This window comes from Adiantum capillus-veneris, chromosome 17 (genome assembly GCF_014529385.1).
Source record: "Adiantum capillus-veneris isolate H3 chromosome 17, ASM1452938v2, whole genome shotgun sequence".
Taxonomy (NCBI): Eukaryota; Viridiplantae; Streptophyta; class Polypodiopsida; order Polypodiales; family Pteridaceae; genus Adiantum; species Adiantum capillus-veneris.
The window spans coordinates 111,263,140-111,280,947 of NC_140947.1; the positions used below are offsets into that span (position 1 = coordinate 111,263,140).

The 17,808-nt window shown below is 42.7% G+C and overlaps 1 protein-coding gene across 2 annotated transcripts in view; it reads left to right on the forward strand.

Annotated features, from left to right (window-relative positions):
• Positions 1 to 3,042: 3,042 nt before the first annotated feature.
• The window catches only part of PARP1 (poly(ADP-ribose) polymerase 2), a 73,997-nt gene continuing 59,231 nt past the window's right edge, over positions 3,043 to 17,808 (forward strand). The window contains exons 1-12 of one of the 2 annotated variants that reach the window (XM_086487310.1): positions 3,043 to 3,255; positions 3,327 to 3,488; positions 3,749 to 3,798; positions 3,872 to 4,067; positions 4,630 to 4,810; positions 4,883 to 5,258; positions 5,409 to 5,604; positions 5,973 to 6,137; positions 6,241 to 6,301; positions 6,388 to 6,460; positions 6,674 to 6,925; positions 7,002 to 7,239. In XM_086487310.1, the coding sequence (XP_086343436.1) occupies positions 3,345 to 3,488; positions 3,749 to 3,798; positions 3,872 to 4,067; positions 4,630 to 4,810; positions 4,883 to 5,258; positions 5,409 to 5,604; positions 5,973 to 6,137; positions 6,241 to 6,301; positions 6,388 to 6,460; positions 6,674 to 6,925; positions 7,002 to 7,239 (1,932 nt within the window). In that variant the 5' untranslated portion in view covers positions 3,043 to 3,255; positions 3,327 to 3,344. The remainder of the gene's footprint in view (positions 3,256 to 3,326; positions 3,489 to 3,748; positions 3,799 to 3,871; positions 4,068 to 4,629; positions 4,811 to 4,882; positions 5,259 to 5,408; positions 5,605 to 5,972; positions 6,138 to 6,240; positions 6,302 to 6,387; positions 6,461 to 6,673; positions 6,926 to 7,001; positions 7,240 to 17,808) is intronic. The other variant, XM_086487309.1, reaches the window with a different exon arrangement.

The window sequence follows — 17,808 nt, forward strand, 5'->3', positions numbered from 1 at the left end:
AACCTTTCTTAGATTACTCAAGGACCTCTCTTCTTAGGCAAGAAAAGAGAAACTTCAGGTTTGATACCAATGCTAGAGAATTTAATACTTACTTTTAGATTCAATGGAAATTTAGTATGAAAAGATAGAGTTTTCCTTTAAGAGAGAGATAGCAAGGATAACATAGGTTGTCTCGGGCTGATTTCTTTACACAGACACATATTTAAAACACTTTAATCATGCACATAATTCAAAGACAATAACTAAGTAAGATTGACAAATCGATGAAGACCTAATTTGCTTGGATCCTTTCCCCCCTCTAAAAGGACTTATATTTTAATCCTCTCAAAAGAGAGCTTTGCTACAATACATGTTTGTGCTCTTTGTGGAGCCTTGCGTGAATCAAGAAGATGGTGTCTTCAAGATTCCATGTTATGACCTTGCTTCGCAAACCCTACACACCCCAACGGGGAGAAAGGAACTACAAAGAAAGATGAAAATGAAGGTAAAAAGAAGTATTTTTCAAGCCAAAGAATGGATTCTTCAAGGTTTGCCAATCTTGGGCATTTGAGAGTGTGTGTGAGAGGAGCAAGAGCCCCAAAAATGCAACAAGCCCCCTCTTATATAGCTTATGCAAGCGTGCACTAGAATTGAACTAGAATGCTAAGTCAGTCTTGACCGATGAGGTGGGAACATCTCCTAGTGCAACTCAAGCATGCCCAACACTTGTCCCCTCTTGCCTTGCATGCTAGAACTCTTGGACTCTTCTTGGCAAGTGCACATACCACACACACTCATGTACACTTGTTAAGTTCACACAAGCAAGTGTGTGCTACTCTAGACACGTGGCCTAGCCAAGCTTAGAAAACAAAGACAAGAGTCAACCTACTAAATGAGGAAGGCCTGATCTAACCTTAGTCTTTAGCTTTTTCCTTTCATTTAATAAAACCGTAAACTTACCTTTTCATTAATTAGCTCATGTGCAAGACTTTTGCACAAACCTTGGAGGCTTATGAAGCTGACCCGGGGCTACAACCTACCTACTAATTTAGAACGTGTTAAATTAGAATAAACTTTGGCAAAAATAAAACTTGCCCTTTGGGCTTTAAAACTCTCACCTCCTGTGCAAAACCTTAGTACAGTGCTTTGGAGGTGCCACCAAGTTGCTCCCAAAACCTGCTAATTTTAGACATTTTGTGGTAAGTTAGAATTTCACCCTAAGGCTTCCCAGACTTCATACTTAGGCTTTTGTTTGGTCTCTAAGCCATTTTATATTCTCTTTGAGCGATGTTGGAACACCATTGAACCTCTCAAAACCTTTTTCTAGTATCTTGTAGATTGATGCCTCTCTTTTGAGTGATTTTTCCTACTTCCTCAATGGTCAATTCACACGTTTTGACTCACCTATGAGACAAACGAGGAAGATAATAGAATAAGTAATTCCTAAAGCCACTTCTAATTGAATGGTACTACTAGATAAGATAGACATATATCTGCTGGTCAAATATCTATCCATATCTAGATAAATGGCTATCATTAAAGGCTCTATACCTCTACTCTTTGATATATTAAACCTAGCGATACATAGCTCACATATGTAGACATCCAATCATGAGTTAGCGATTTATTCTTATTCTCTATTGTCTTTTGTTTATCTATCTTTCCAACTTGGGACAAGTGTCCCCCTTTCCCCTTTGAGAGAGAGGAATTGATAAATGCAAAAATAATTAACTAAATCTAGTCAATTATCATTGGACCCCTTGGGAGGCCAACCAAGAGGCTTTGGACACTCCTTGAGGGTAACCTTGCTAGGGGCTTGACATGTATCCTACTTGCCTCTTGAGCAAGGGGTGCCCTTTAGGAGAGAGAGTGGTCAAGCAACCACCCCCCCTACCTGCATGGCTGGCCCCCTCTTTGTAGAGATATGCATTGACTTTTGTGACACCTCAAGTCCCTCAACCTTGGGCCCAATTCTCACCACAAGTTCGATTCTTAAGGCCCTCAAGCTTGGGATGGTTTCCCACCTCAAGTACAACCCTAGCATGACAAGCACCTCAAGCATCTTAATCATCAAGCATCTCCTTTTAGTCTTGTTTAAGTAAGGTGAGATAAGGTAATAAGCTTGGATAGATTGAACACATAAACGGATAACAATTTATATTCTTTACATACGACCTTAACAACGAGTGGATAAAGTGTTGGATTGCATTTAAAGCAAGTAACATCCTTATGTTAGCTCTACACAAAATGATATGGAATATGACCAAAATACACAATTGCAGTATAGTGACAAGTTTGTGTCCTTGCCGTGAAATAAATAGAGAGAAAAGCTCTACTCGAACACTCCGGGGGCCTCAACTTCTAAACCCTTTCTCTCTCTCTAAACGGAATAATTACTTGGCCTTGAGTTCAAAACTTGTTGGATAGATCATTGATGATGTCTCGTGGAACCCTTCTTAAGAAGTAAAAAATGATCTTTTTCTTCTCTCTTTTTGTCCCTACTCCCAAGTCACTCATTGAGCCTAACGCTACCTCCCTGCTATCGTAGCAAATTGAGGATTCAACTCTTTTTCAAGGACTTCGCCCACGAAAATAGCCCTTGAAAGACCAACTTTGGTGTTTAAGCATTTTGATAAGAACAATCTTAAACGTAGGTTTATCTTCTCTTTATGGCCTATTGTTGACGAATGTTGCCAATGCCAACTCTTCCACCTCGTCCTCTCTCTCTCTCTCTACGTAATAGGAGTCGAAGACTTGTTGGACACATCTATGAGGTCTCTTGCGATTGTTCCTATGCTATTAAAAATTATTTTCTTCTTCTTTCTCTCCCCTTCCCTCTCCCGAGTTTTATGGCCATGGTGTGGCAAGTGGGTAGTTAGGTTGATCTCAAGACTAAGTAACACGGTTTTTGTTTGTTTTAAATTAACACGGGGTTTTGAAATTGAAATTTTTGATCGTGCATTCAAGGCTGATTTTTGGGTTGCCGTCCATCGCCCTCGAGATTCCCCCCTTCAACCCACTCGGTTGTTCCCACTGCTTGGGCCTCTATGCATGACCACAGGTGGAGGAATTAGACCTGTCACCTGTGAACTATCAACGATCCTCCTTAAATAGCACACTATTCAAGGACTGTCATCTCGAAAACATATTTTTGAAACAACGTGGCTTCCATCGCCAGCAGCTCCGGGAAAGGCATTTATTTCTTCATGCCAGTTTTGATAGCCATAGCCCGCGAAGCTGTCGACCTGTGAGCTTGATTCGCCACAGCCTCGGCAAGTAATCGCTCTTTCTATTCTTCTTGTTCCTTTCACTCTTGCGGGTTGTGTTAGAGTTTTAATGGCCTTCAGGTTTAGCACCAAGCTTCCATGGCTACTCCTCCGCAGCCTTTCAAAGCAGAGTATGCGAAGTCCAATCGCTCCACCTGCAAGAGCTGTCAGAGTATCATTGTTAAAGACTCGTTCCGCATTGCCAGAGTAGTGCCTGCCACCCAGTTTGAGGGTTATATGACTGTGAGTCATTTTTTTCCCATGATCACCCATTTTCACTGTATTTTATTGTATGCATGTGATTGCATGCTCACATGCTACATAAAGGTTGTCAGCTTTCCACTAGGCTGTTTATGCTTCCATTATGTATGTGCCCAATGACTCTGGCCTTTTTTTTTTGGATATCCCGTTGTTTGGAGACTACTTATGCAGAATACTTATCTGCGCTGATCAATAGGGTGCATCTATGACCCTATGGGACTCTTTGTGTTGCGCTATTACAGGTTTGGAACCATGCTTCTTGCATATTCAAGAAGAAGGGACAAATAAAGTCGTAAGTATAGCGTCTTACAATGCATCGAGCCTATGAACAACATTTTTCCAATGGTAGTTTTCTTTCTATCTAGGCTGGAAGACATTGAAGGTCTTGATAATCTTCGATGGGACGATCAGCAAAAAATTCGTGCTTATGTTGAAAATTCAGCCCCAAGTGATGGTGGAGATTCTGCAAAGGGAGTTGCAGATGGTGATTATGCTATTGAGGCTGCGAAGAGCTCACGAGCAGCATGCAAGAGTTGCAACGAGAAGATTGAGAAAGGGCAGGTAAAATGGGAGCTGATAAGCATATATGGACCACGACATTAGCTGAATGAATCTTCCATTATTATTTGGGATTTTAATTTACAATGGCTATTGTTGTGTCTTTTTAGCCATGTGGGGAATAGTAAGTAGCTATAATATAAAAAAAGGCATACCATTGTTAGCATTAACTTTTTGTCTAGCCATATTGCATAATCATGCCATTTTCACTTGCAATAAATTTGTCCACTAAATGTATGATGAACTGGTCGGCCTAATCTGTCCTAGATTTTTTTGCCTTCACTCATGTTGTCTCCATCTAGCTGGTCTTGGGAAGATCAAGGCACTTGGAAAAACTTGTTACTTATTTCTTTGTTAGTTCAGTGGCTAGCTGATCTTGTTTATTTGTATGGAATACTATCATGCAAGCAAACCATGCCAGCTTATAAGTTGGTCGAGCTTGCTCAAGAAAATATACTACTTTCAAAGTACTGTATTTTGCACTCCTTTGATGGATTTTTTAAGGTCTAAAAAATCAAATTTGTTTGTGCTGTTTTGACTTTTATTGAGTGCTTATTGGGAACAGGTACGCGTGTCTACTATGGTAACTTCTGAGAGTAGCAAGTTTCGAGGTAAAGTACCTGCATGGCGACATGCAAAATGCTTCTTTGAGCTTAATTGGTGGAAAGAGCCTCTTGAGGAATTCCCTGGATGGGAGGAGCTCAGCATTGAAGATCAAAAAACTGTACAAGAGCTTGTAAATCCAGGTAGGAAAGTTATGCTGGGGTTATGAGGCATTCATATCAGTCTTTGCTCACTTAGGCTGTATGACTCTATAGGTTCTTTGAAGGGGAAGAATGCTGTCAATACGAAGGAAATCCCGAAGCAGAAGGGCACAAAAAGAAAGGGTAAGGAACAAGACGAATCAGCAGCTACCAGTGGGCAGCAGAAGAGAGGCCGAAAAAGTGAGGTGCAGCAGGAGATAGAGAAAGCTAAATCAGCTACAGGTAAACAGAAAGGGATAGAGAGAGCTAAATCGACTACAGATAAACAGAAAGGGACTAACTATGATAAGCAACTTGAGACACAAAGTAAGGCACTTTGGAGTATCAAAGACGAGTTGAAGAAAAATGTTGACACTAATGAGCTGCGCATGATGCTTGAAGAGAATGGGCAAGAGACAAGTGGTTCTGAGTATGATTTGAGGGAGCGTTGGTAGGTGAAAGCTGTAAAGAAGAATAAAAGCTTAAAAAAAATTCCTTCTTCGGTGCTCTCTTTTCTTTATGTTCTCTACTGTGGTCAAAATGTGAGTTAGTCTTTTTGTCATGTTGCCTCAGTTATTTATTCATTGCTGGGTCTTGGCAGTGCGGATGGCATGCTTTTTGGTGCTCTTGGACCATGCCCTACATGTAATGGTCCCATTGAAATCCATGGGGGCCAGTATAGATGTCGGGGGAATCTTTCAGAATGGAGCAAGTGTACCTATACTACAAGGTCTCCCGAGCGGCTACAGGGCAAGTGGAAGATACCTGAAGATTCAGATAATAGTTATTTGAAAAAGGTGATTTATCTCATGAAAATTAGGGCAAACATTCTATAGAAAGGACATCATCAAGGTCTTGGGCATTCTTGGTAGACATTTCTTATTTTTGTCAAGGTATACTGAACGCTTAATTGATGCTCTTCAAGCATTGACAAGAGGCAGGGCAAATGGATGTATAGATTGACCACCTACATTTGTGAAATCTTGATTGCTCCTCTTTCTTTGAACCGAACGTTGTAGCACGTAAATATTCTTTAAGAAAGTAAGGTTCGAATGAATTTAGAGATTGACCTTTTATGTTTGTGACATCCTGATTGCTCCTCTTTCAATAAAGTATACTTAGTCTATGATGGTGAAGGCACTCTACTATTGACTTTTGACTGCAGTGGTTCAAGAGTCAGAAAGCAAAAAAGGAGAAGAGACTCTTTTCCACCAAGCTTCCCAGTGCAGAGAACAGGTCAGAAAATTCAGAAAAGGAGAAACTTGAAGGCAAAGTACAAGGAAGTGCTTTGGAGGGGTTGAAGGTTGCAATTATTGGCAAGGAAATCCAGGTTCGATTTCAGCTTTTAGTCCAACAAGGTTTGATTTCAGTTTTGTTGAACAACTATGTTTCAGGACCGTACATATAATCAACGAGCTTCTTTACACATGTAGGCAAAATGGAAACGGTTGATTCAAGATGTAGGTGGCCAGCTTCTGAAAGAAATGACTCCTGGTAGGGCAGAAGTCATACTTTCATGAAAACAAATGATGGGTGTGATACTTACAATTGGCAAATTTGTGGTCACTGGTGATGTGCAGAAGTTGATTGTGTGGTAACATCTGAGTTGGAACTTGTGCTTGAGGACAACAAAGCTAATTTTCAGAGTGCATTGTGAGTATGCTTTCAACTTGAACGGTGCATGATTTTGCGAGTTTTAAGTGATTATGCGATGCCACCAAGCATAAGTCCTTTCTTAAAAGATTTTGGCAACACGCATATTGCATGTTTGAAAGTACAAGCCTCCAGTGCAAAGACAAAACCTTTTTAAAGAGTTATTTGAGGAGCTAATTTTATCTATATGGGTGCTCCCTATCATGATTGCAGGGGCCTGCGAATACCAATTGTGAAAGAGGACTTTCTGGTAGACTGCTTTGACAGAGGTGGTTTGGTTCCAGTTAACCAGTATGTGCTGGAGACTGTTGGAAAATTCTCATCCACAAAAAAGGTGAAAGTCAAAGGGAGGAGTGCAGTACATGAGGATAGTGAGCTGCAAGATGTTGGTCATATTTTGGAGGATGGCAACACTATTTACAATACGACACTGAGCCTTTCGGATCTCTCTACTGGAGTGAACAGGTTACGTGTAAAAATTTTGGATTATTAGAAAAAATTTGCCTCCACCCTGTAACATTATTTTTATTTTATTTTTCAGCTATTATGTTCTCCAAATTATTGAGCACGACAACAAAGACATCCACCATCTTTTTCGAAGGTGGGGCAGGGTTGGCAATTCCAAGATAGGTGGTTCCAAATGTGACAAAATGTCGAAGTCTGGATCCATTCGAGAGTTCAAGAAACTTTTTCGAGAAAAAACAGGCAATGAATGGGAGGCATGGCAAAGCAAAGTGAATTTCCATAAACAGCCGAACAGGTTCTATCCTATAGAAATTGTAAGGCATCTCTTCTGGCATTTTCCGAAAAATATTAGAAGTTCAACCCATGGCTCAGTTTGTGAATGCAGGCCACATTTAGTACAAATGTTTGTGACAATTCTGGTTCCTTAAATCGTGTACTTTCATAAGCCATTAGATGGACTTCTTGGTGAAGCACTGGTTCAATGCAATCGCACTGCCAGACTCTAGAAATGTGTGTTAGGCGTATAGGCTAGAACTCCGCTTGTACACCATGCTATGTGGGCATGTCTTCAATAGCTATAGGTTAAAGGAAAAGAAATTGGAGATCGGCCATGCCTCGTCCAGGAATTAGTTGAGTTAGACTGCTCCAATGTTCGACTCACAATGCTAGAACACGTGTCTCGTGTCTGGGTATTACAAAGATGTACAATTTGACTCGTCTGCCACACTGTCCTTCAAAGGATAGATAGATTGTCGAGGCTCTGTTAAGGAAGTTGGAGCCACCGTCAAAGCCTTGTGCTAAGAAAGGAATTTGACAAGAGTGCTATCCATCTGCAAGTCTATGTGAGTGCTTGATGAAGGTAGGTGAACCAAGTGTGTAAAGACCGGAATAGGTGCAATAGTAGCCGCCTTGCCGGATTATGAATCTGAATTTGGCTTCTTCGGAAAATTCCTTCGAATATGCCCGTGTTCGCTGCACTTACGGCAGATAATCTCCTCCTTGGTTCTCTCACCAATACAAGAGATATCATCCTTTTGCGCCTTTTGCTTGTGCTTTTTTTACTTGGACAATCGTAGAGCTGGGGCTGCTAAGACCCCTTTAAATCTGTTCATAATCTGTCCTATTGACTCAAAACCCTGGGAAAAAGCCCTTCCATGTTAAATAGTTTGTGTTCCCCGAAGTAATAAAGGCTGAATAGAAAGCATTGTGACGGGTTTTAGGTTAGAGTTTTTGCATTGAGGTCATAGACGCCCTTAATCCATGCGCTCGTGTGGCGAGTCACAGACTCATTTTCCTTAGAAAGGTGGTCTATACAAATCTCTTGGCCAGAGCTAGAATCCTCTGTGCTGTGAACAGTTCTTTGTGTGTGGAAACTACATCTGCGAGTATATGCATGGCACTAGACATTTAAGTGACCCGCGGGTCTTGCTCTAACTTGATTGAATTTTCAGAGGGACCTAAAACCTAGCAGAAGAAGAATGAACAATCAAATACCAGCTTACAAAGTTCTGCCGAGGGGGCCTAAACATAATCATAGTCTCCCCTAGAGATTTTAGAATAAAGCATGGCTTTAAAATTGCTGACATGGCTGTTGTACGAACGCCAGAGAATAGCGTTGGCAGTGACACGTGGCAGCCCTGTACGAATTTTCAGCGTTTTTTGTTGATAGATGCCATGTGGCAGTTGTATGGAATTCCGCGATTTCCGATGTTGATTTAGGCTAGCTTTGGCTCTAGCTTCTAGGGGCAGATGCTTTTGGAACCTGATGCTTTTAGAACTTGTGCTTTTGGGGCTCTGTTTTTAGCAATCCTAATACTCTTTGTAAGTGCCCCATGGGCCAATCTTTGAGGCATTTGGACGCAGAACTTGAAGAGCTGGTGCCACAAAATGATGATGTAGCAGTACAGAAACTCTGATTTTATGTTGTTATGTTCACGTGGCAGAGCAATACGGAAATCCCGCAAATTGCGTTGATATGCTGATGTGGCAACAGTAGGGATTTTTGCATTTTGCGTTGATAGGTGCTGACGTGGAAAGTTGTACGGATTTTCGCTGGTAGCTTTTGAGCCAAAAGCTTTTGAGTTTTAATGTAGCAGATTTGGACACTCCAAGTCGAGAATCTACGGCGACACCACAAATAATCACTTCAGAGCAATTCACCGTTCACAATTGATTCAATAGTGGCCCAACAGAGTTCCGTGCCTAGAGATATTGGCCCCGAAGATTGGCGTCCCTTTCGGTATTTCTTTTTGCTTTATTTTTATGAGGGCTTTTAACTAGAAGCTTTTGGGCTCTGCTTTTGGCATCCCTTGTAAGGTCTATAAATTAGTGGCTCACTAGCTTGGCCACTCACTTCTCAGAGCATCTGGACGCAGAGTCTGAGAGTGAGCGCCTGGTCACTCGCTTGTACTTTGAGCTGCAGATTAATACAAAAAGAAAAACCGAAAGGGGCGCCAGTCTTTGGGATCAATATCTCTAGGCATAGAACTCCGTCAGGCCAGTGTCGAATCAATTGTGAACTGTGAACTGTTTTGAAGTGATTATTTGTGGTGTCGCGGTAGATTCTCGACTTGGAGTGTCCAAGTCTGTTACATTTAAGCTTTTCATGTACTTGCTTTTGAGTTGAAGACCATGGGCCTATAAATATGTACTCAAGGGTACTTTCTCTCTCAAATTTTGCCAGAGAGCACTGAGTAGAGAGTACCCTCGGATCTGTAACTTTGCTCTAATATAAAAATAAATACCGAAAGGAGAGCCAGACTTTGGGGCCAATATCTCTGGGTACGAAACTATGCCAGGTCGTGTCGACTTTGGTTGAACTGTGATAAAGTTTTGTGAAGTGTTTTAAGTGATTCTCTCGAGTGTTGTGCCAAATTTTTGACTTGGGGTGCCCAAGTATGTAAGAGTGGTATCAGAGCTCAACTGATTTTCCTTCCACCAGGAAATTTGATCCTTTTACCGCGACACACATGGATTTAGGCGAAGAATCTCGCAAGAATCAGACGAACCCACTCGACAACTTTGGATCGAGACAAAGTCCGGAAAATTCTAATGGAGGACGATTGGATCTTGACGATTCAGAACAAGAGTACAAGCCACCACGGCCTACGAAGTATGAATGAATGGAAATGCAGCGTTGATGCTTGTTCTAAGTAGATGCTTTAGTATTCGAAGGATCCCCAATATACAATTTTTTTGAATAAGCATCCGATTGATGAAGTGCATACTTGGTGTTGTATAACGATCAACTCACCTTTAAAGTCGGCATTGAAGAAACCACCTGCCCCGCGGATGTACACTGAAGATGAACTTGAATGTTAGTCCCTCGTCGGATCCAGTCCTGCAAACATGACATGGCACAAGCCAAACTCACACCCAGACACACGTAGTGAGCGGACACCAAGCTCACCTCCCAGCCATAGAGCCAATACGCGCTTACCTTCGAGCCTGGGAGCGTGTAGCCAAGCGGCGGTGTCCCATACCATCGAACCCACACCAGTACAGGTGTGCGGGCAGAGCTGCCAAGGGCCAAGAGTCCAAGTGTGGTGATCACACAAGATGTCTCACAAATGAGGCTCAAATCCTATTTATAGGACTTCATAACCAAAGGGCCATGTTCACACTGACCGGACATAACTGAATGTAACAAACTTGGACACTCCAAGTCAAGATTCTACCGTGACATAGCAGAGATTCACTTCAAAACAATTCATAGTTCACAATTGTTCAACACGGCCAGACGGAGTTCCGTGCCTAGAGATGTTGGCCCCAGAGTTTGGCACCCCTTTTGGTATTTCTTTTTTATTAATCTGTGTTCAAAGTACAAGAGAGTGGGAGGGTTCTCACTCTCAGACTTACGTCCAAGATGCTCTGAGTTGTGAGGGCCCTGCCCACTAATTTATAGATTACAAGGGATGCCCAAAAGCGGAGTCCCAAAAGCTGTCAATTGTAAAAGCCTCTTAAAATAAAGCAATGAGTCCAAAGCTGTTCCAAAAACTCAGCCAGCGCAAAAACAGGTTTCCGTACAACTTTGCCACGTCATCAGCTGCGCCAAAAGTTGCTTTTCCGTACGGATGTCATGTCAGCACTTTCTCTGCGTTTTTCGCCAGAAAATCAAAGACTGCCACATCAACATGGTCTCTGCATATCAGTCTGTTGCCAGCCAGTGTGGGAATATCTGTGCATGGCACGTCACCGGTTTGTGACATATCCCCCCCCTTGAAAGCATGGTAATTGCCCTCGATTACGTCTGCAAAACAGACAGAGGTCATAAACTGTCTTAGTAGACATTGACTGTTAGTATCGACGCACTAGGAACAACACATATAGCACATGTACCAATCGACAGTCACATCACAGGACATCACTTGATATCACATGACAAATCACATTCAACAATCATTCCAATCTCAGACCATGATTAATCGGCAACGTATTTCGCAATCGCATCTAGATCTAGTCAGGACCTCTCAGATGTCCGATTAACTAATTTTTATTGTAATCATGTCTATAGAGATTTATTAGACCGAAATGCTGCTGTAACTAAGTCAAACTTTGTAAATAATTAATTTATTTACGAGAAATGAATTATCTAATTAGTTGTGTGCACACCATAATAGACCTAGCAGTTCTAAGGCCTCAAGTGAGCCTAAATGCGGGCTAGAACACCTCAGAGGGACCTTAGCAGAAATTACCTTGAAGCCCTAGTGATTGGGAAATCGGGTCTTCAGAAAGGGATAAGCAGTAGCCTCAGATTTTAGGCTCAGGAAAAATACGCGCGTCAGTACAAGCACATGAATGAGATGGGGTCCTTAGAACAGTGACCCTAAGGCTAATAAAGCTAATAAAGCTTTAGGGTAAGTTTCGTGAAATTAAATTTAATGGTCCGTGCCCGGGCGGGCGGCTGGACAAGTGTGAACAGGTAAAGGCGGTGCAGTGCCCGTGCGGCATTGCGCCGGCAGACCTTTGGTGTTCTCATAAAAGAATCATTAGTAGCAGTTGTTAGTTAGTTGCACATTTTTAATTAATGAGCTAGAAGTTTTTAAAGTCAAAAGTTGAATGGTTTTTAAGTTTTTAAAGTAAGTGTGCCAAGTGGCACACTTATTAATGCAAACTAACTCTCTCTCACTCTCTCACCCTCTCTCTCTTCCTAGCGCCCCCTCTCCCTGATGGCTATTTAGGAGCCCCCTCTCCCCCATTTTCGAGGCTGGCCGTGCACCTACCCCCCCTAATGTGAGCGTGCTCTACACGGTGGAGCCCTCCATTGAAGCTTGAGAGCAGCCCCTTGCGACATATGTGGTAGCCTTGTGCTCCCATTGTCAAGAACAAGGGATCTCACAATCATAGACACCTTCTGATGAAGTTTCATCGCGAGAAGCTGTCGTAGACGCTCTCTTAGCAGAGTGCGGCTGCTGTAATTCTCTGTTTTCAGCCCCTAATCACCTCGATTAGGGCTGTTTTCAGCAGATCAGCCATAGAAATTCTCTTCTCTCTCCTTATCCTAAGTCTACATCAAGTTTGGCGCGATTCCATCGCGAAGAAGACCTCTGTTTCGGCGTAGGGGTGTGCACAGGTAAGAATTTCAGGTTATGTGCAGAAAATTACAGCAAGCATGTGCGTGTGCATTTTGCTTGTTTCTCTTTTGTGTTCGATGCATGAATGAATGAGCATGAAGGCAACACATAACGGAAGATGGACTCTCCTCTGTGAGAGCTTCCGATGAGCTGTTTCGGAAGATAGACTCTCTTTTCGAGAGCTTCCAACCAGTCTCGCAGAAGAGGGGAAATCCCCTAAGCAGTAAGAAAGTGGAAACACTTTCTCAGTCAGTAGTCAGAATAGAACAGAAGAAAGAATAGAGGACGGGCGTATGCCCCGCTCCTGTGCTTGTAAAGATTCTCCCTTAGTAATAAAGATATTCTCTTTATGGGGGGGGACCAGCCCATCTTTTGGTCCCCAATGAAGTGTCAAGTTTTCTTGCTCCCTCTAATTCTCTTGAGTATTTGAAGTGCAATTAAACGTCAGTTTACGCTTCCGTATTTTTGTGACAGCTGCAGTCATTTCGTCTATCAATTCTTGCACTCAAACAAGTCAAGTACAAATCAGTATCATGCTATCAAGAATTCCAAATATTAAAGTCATTACAATAGAATATTGTCAGTCCACAGTATCCCTGAAACCCAATAGGGACATTAGTGACTCTATTATAAAAAATCGGGGCAATCTGTTGACTAAGGAGCGGAGTGACTCCCCTCTTGTGCAAGCCCGTTGCACCAAATTCCGTCCAAGCCGAAGTCGGGGTTCTATCGGAGTAGACTATGCTAAACCGAATGCTTCAAGGTAAAGATTCACAATTTGAGGAGTATTTGCCAGGTACTCCTCCTCTATCCACTTTGCATCCAATGCGGGATAGTTCTTGAATTTAACCAAGAACCACCTTATCGCTTTACCTATGATCTTTCTATCTTTATGTGCCAATATCTGTTCTGGAATGAGTATCTCCTCGTTTTCCTCCACTTCGGGTTGCTCATTTGGCTCCCCATCATTGGAAACATCGCCTTTAAAAGGCTTCAGGAGACTCACATGAAAAGCATCGTGAATCCTCCAAGTATCGGACAGCTTCAATCTAAAGGAGACATCATTTATCTTTTCTTTTATCTGGAAGGGTCCATAGTATCTCATGCTAAGCTTTGGAAAAAGCCGCTTCTTTCCCTTTTCCTTTCTCAGGCGTGCCTTCTCAAAACGTAAGAGCACCCAATCGTTCTCCTTTAATTTCAAATCGCGATGATGTCGATCTGTTGTCTTTTTGTGTCTTTCCTGAGATTTTTGTAAAGCCTCCCGGACCTTGGCAAAAGCTGCGTCCAAGTCCCTCTTGTACTGGTCGGCTTTAAAATCTAATCTTTCGTGCTTAAGAAGGGTGGAATCTTCGGAGCACCTTTAATAATCTTAAATGGTGCCTTCCCCGTCGAAGAGTAAATCGTGTTATTTGTAGGTAAATTCCACCAATGGCAAACACTTTTGCCATTGAGTCTTCTGATCCGAGATGCAAAACTTCAATAAATCCAATACAACTGAATTTGCAATTTCAGATTGCCCATCTCTTTGCAAGTGGAAAGATGACGAGGATTGCAACCGCGTGTCAATGTTCTTCCAAATAGCCTTTCAAAACAAACTCATGGATGGGGAATCTTTGTCAGAGACAATTTTCTCAGGTATGCCATGTAATCTGAATATCTGGGCAATGAACAGTCTCGCTAAGTGACCCGGCTTGACTGTTTTCTTCACTAGAATGAAATGAGCTTGCTTGCTAAATCTGTCAATAACAGTCCAGATACCATCGTGCCCACTCTGAGTCTTCGGGAGAGCAAAAATGAAATCCATTGCAATACTTTCCTAGGGTGGGTAAAGGTTGTAATAATCCCCCGTGGTTTATGCCTGTCAAACTCGACTTTCTGGCATACCAAGCAATTGCGTACAAAATCGTCCACATCCTTCTTGAGTCTTTGCCAAAAGAAGTATTTTTCCACACCTTTCAAGGTGATATCAATGCCGTGGTGGCCCGTAAATGGTGGACAATGGCATTCAGTTAGAACCTTTTCACTCAACGGTTGTGTAACGCACAACATCGTTTTCTTTATCAAGTAGCTATCGCGAATGGAATATCTCGCTACTACCTCCCCATTCTGTATTCGATTAAATTCTGCAAAATCTGTTTCTGTGGCATATTGATCGACCATATCCTCGAAGCTTCTTTATAGTGTATCGCGGAAATAGCCAAAACAAATGCCTTCCGGGACAAAGCATTTGCCACCAAATTCTTCTGTCCCTGTACATGGACAATCTGGAAGTGAAACTGTGACAAGATGTTCGCCTAGCGCATCTGCTTTTCTGATAGCTTTTTTTGTTACAAGAAGTAGCATAAACTCTGGTGATCTGTGAAGATCGTATAATCGGCTCCGAGTAGGTAATGTCGCCACTGAGTAAGAGCATGGATAACCGCCAAAAGCTCTTTCTCATATATTTGTGCTGTCAATTCCGGCCTTGAAAACAATCGACTCTCATAGACAATGACATGGCCTTCTTGCATTAAGACCGCACCCAGACTACGACCACAAGCATCACAATATACCTCAAATGACTTCTGCAAATCCTGCAAAGTCAAAACTGGTCCTGTAGTTAATTTCTCTTTCAATGTTTGAAAGGCAGTCCCCTTTGTGGGTCCCCATGAGAAAGGGACTCCTTTTTGTGTCAAGATATGCAAAGGGGAAGCAACCTCTGCAAACTTTCTAATGAACCGCCGGTAGTAAGAACATAAGCCCAAGAAGCTTCTAATTTCATGGACATCCTTCAAATTGGGCCAAATCACGTATAGTCTCAATCTTGGCCGGGTCCATCTGCACTCGTGCTGCTGCTGAGACGTGTCCCAAAAAGTGTACCTCTGGCAGTCTTTGCATTAATCACCTGTAAGGTGCAGTGGAATGAATGTTGTATTTTCTCAAGATTAGTGATCTTTATTGCTCAAGGTTCCTTTTAGTTCTTAGGGAAAGAGAGAGCTTTCCGTCTTATGGAGAGTGCTGTGATCACGAACAAAGTGAGTGGATATTGTGCGTGCAAGTGAATGAGACTGAGAGAAGTAGAGAAAAGAGATACGACACCCGAGAGGTTGTAAAACCCTCCTCCGAAGGCCCCACTCTCGTCGGCGAGAGTGGTCTAACTTTGATTGCACAAAGGTGTACAATGATGATGCATGGACTGACGCAAATGGGTGCTATGCTGATGACGACTACGGTGGTGACGACGACGACTTGATGGCTGAAATCTGTGGTCTTCTAACTGCTGAATTTCGGGACTGTTTCGGTGGCTGAAAATGACTGTTTTGGCTGCGTTTTTATGGCTGAAAATGGGGGGAACATCTGCAACCAACTTGGGGCTGATCTGCTACTGCGCATAAGGCTGAAAACGCTGTGGTCTGATGCAGATTAGGGCTGAAAACAAAAACGCTGGCTGGATCTGCCTCTTGCCAAAAACGCTAGGCTTGTGGAGCCAAAAACGCTGAAATGGCAGCAAGGGAAAAACGCTAGCAAAGCTGAGATTTCCGGCGATGATGGGGATCTGCAGTTGCTAGGATGCTGAGGGTAATGGTGGCGACTCTGTAATGGAAGGAAATGCCAAGTGCTGGGAGCTGCCCGCGAGGATGGAAGTCCAAAAACGTTGGGGGTGTTGGGGGGTACTGCTGAGAAGTTGCCTGTTGAGCGGGAAGCTCCTGCTGCCTCTTCTGCCAGAAAGTGCTAACTTGGGTTTGCTTATATATTAACTTAGCAAAATTGCCCTACCTACTTTTGTTGGGAAGTCACTTAAAAATAATAAGTGAAAATAACCAAAAACAGGAAAATAGGCTAAATGCATTGGAAAATTCCCCTAACTGATGCTTATGGATTCTGATGGGAATTCTGATGATCATGATGTTTGCAATCGGAGGATATGCATCTATGCTAAGTGACTGGGCATGCACGGTCTACGAATAGACTCACAAAAGTGCCAGATCACTGCTAATCTAAACTGACCGGACTGATTGAACCTTGCTGTGGTGTAGCTTGTCCACGGACACATAGGGTTGGGATGTGTCACGTGACATCACCAACTTGTGATCTCGCAATGCCTGAAAGACCTTTAGCAGATGTACTCTATGTTCTGCCTCATCCTTGGAGAAGACAATATTATCATCAAAGAAAGTGCCCATAAAAGATTTGTATTCTCTTGAAAAATCCTGTCCATCATCTGGTTAAATGTCGTAGGAGCATTGGTGAGGCCAAAAGGCATCACCAAAAACTCAAATAACCCAAAAGTCGTCCGAAAAGCTGTCTTCTAGACATCTCCCGATACGATTTGGATCTGATGATACCCGCTCTTCAAATCGATCTTGCTGAAATATGAGGATCCGTGTAGTCGGTTAAGAGTATCATCGATCCTAGGGATTGAAAATCTGTTCTTGATGGTGATTTTGTTGAGAGCTCTATAGTCAATGCTCATTCTCCAAGATCTGTCTTTCTTTAAAACCAACAACACCGGAGAGCAGTAAGGTGAAGTCTCAACTGGATAAGACCCTTTTCCAAGAGGTCTTTTACTTGGTTCATAATCTCTTCGTTCTGGGCTCGGCTCACACGGTAAGGTGGCCGGTTCGGTGGTGTGCTTCCAGGTATCGGATCAATGGTACGATCCTCAGGACGAGCTGATGGCAACTCGGCTGGTAGGCCCTCAGAAAAGCAATCGGCATGTGGAGAAAATCGGTTCTTTATCAAGTTCAGACATATTTGTCCTGTGTTCATCATTTCAAAAAGATCGAGTAAACAAAGAGATTGGATTTCATTAATTTTGAAACGGTCGAAGCCGATACAATAGGGACAGACTCGCCCTTAAGTTTCACATCAAGTACAATGGTTCGGCCCTTTTCAGTAGCCAATGTCGCTTTCTTTGCCCGATAATCGACCACGGCGTTGTTCTTATGGTACCAAGGGACTCCCAGGAGAACATCACAACCTTCCAAGGGCATTATGTAGAAGTCCTCGTGCCCCAAATACAGCGGACAATGGAACCGAAGTTTGCCAATGACAGGTGTAATGGCCACGTCCCTGTCGGGTGCCGCTAGAATTGCCAATGCTTGTGGTTCCATCCGATCGGGTGTAATCTCGAGCCGCGCCACCAATTCAGGTGAAATGAAGTTGGCCTTGGCTCCTCCATCAAAGAAAATCAGGGCTTCTTGATCTTTCACTTTGTCCCAAGCTCGGTAAAGTTTTGTACTTTCATCAATCGTGCTTCGGTCAATACCCATGCAATCTGGAACCAATCCAGCTTTCATCTTGCATTTTCGTCTACGTTCCTCAGTTGCT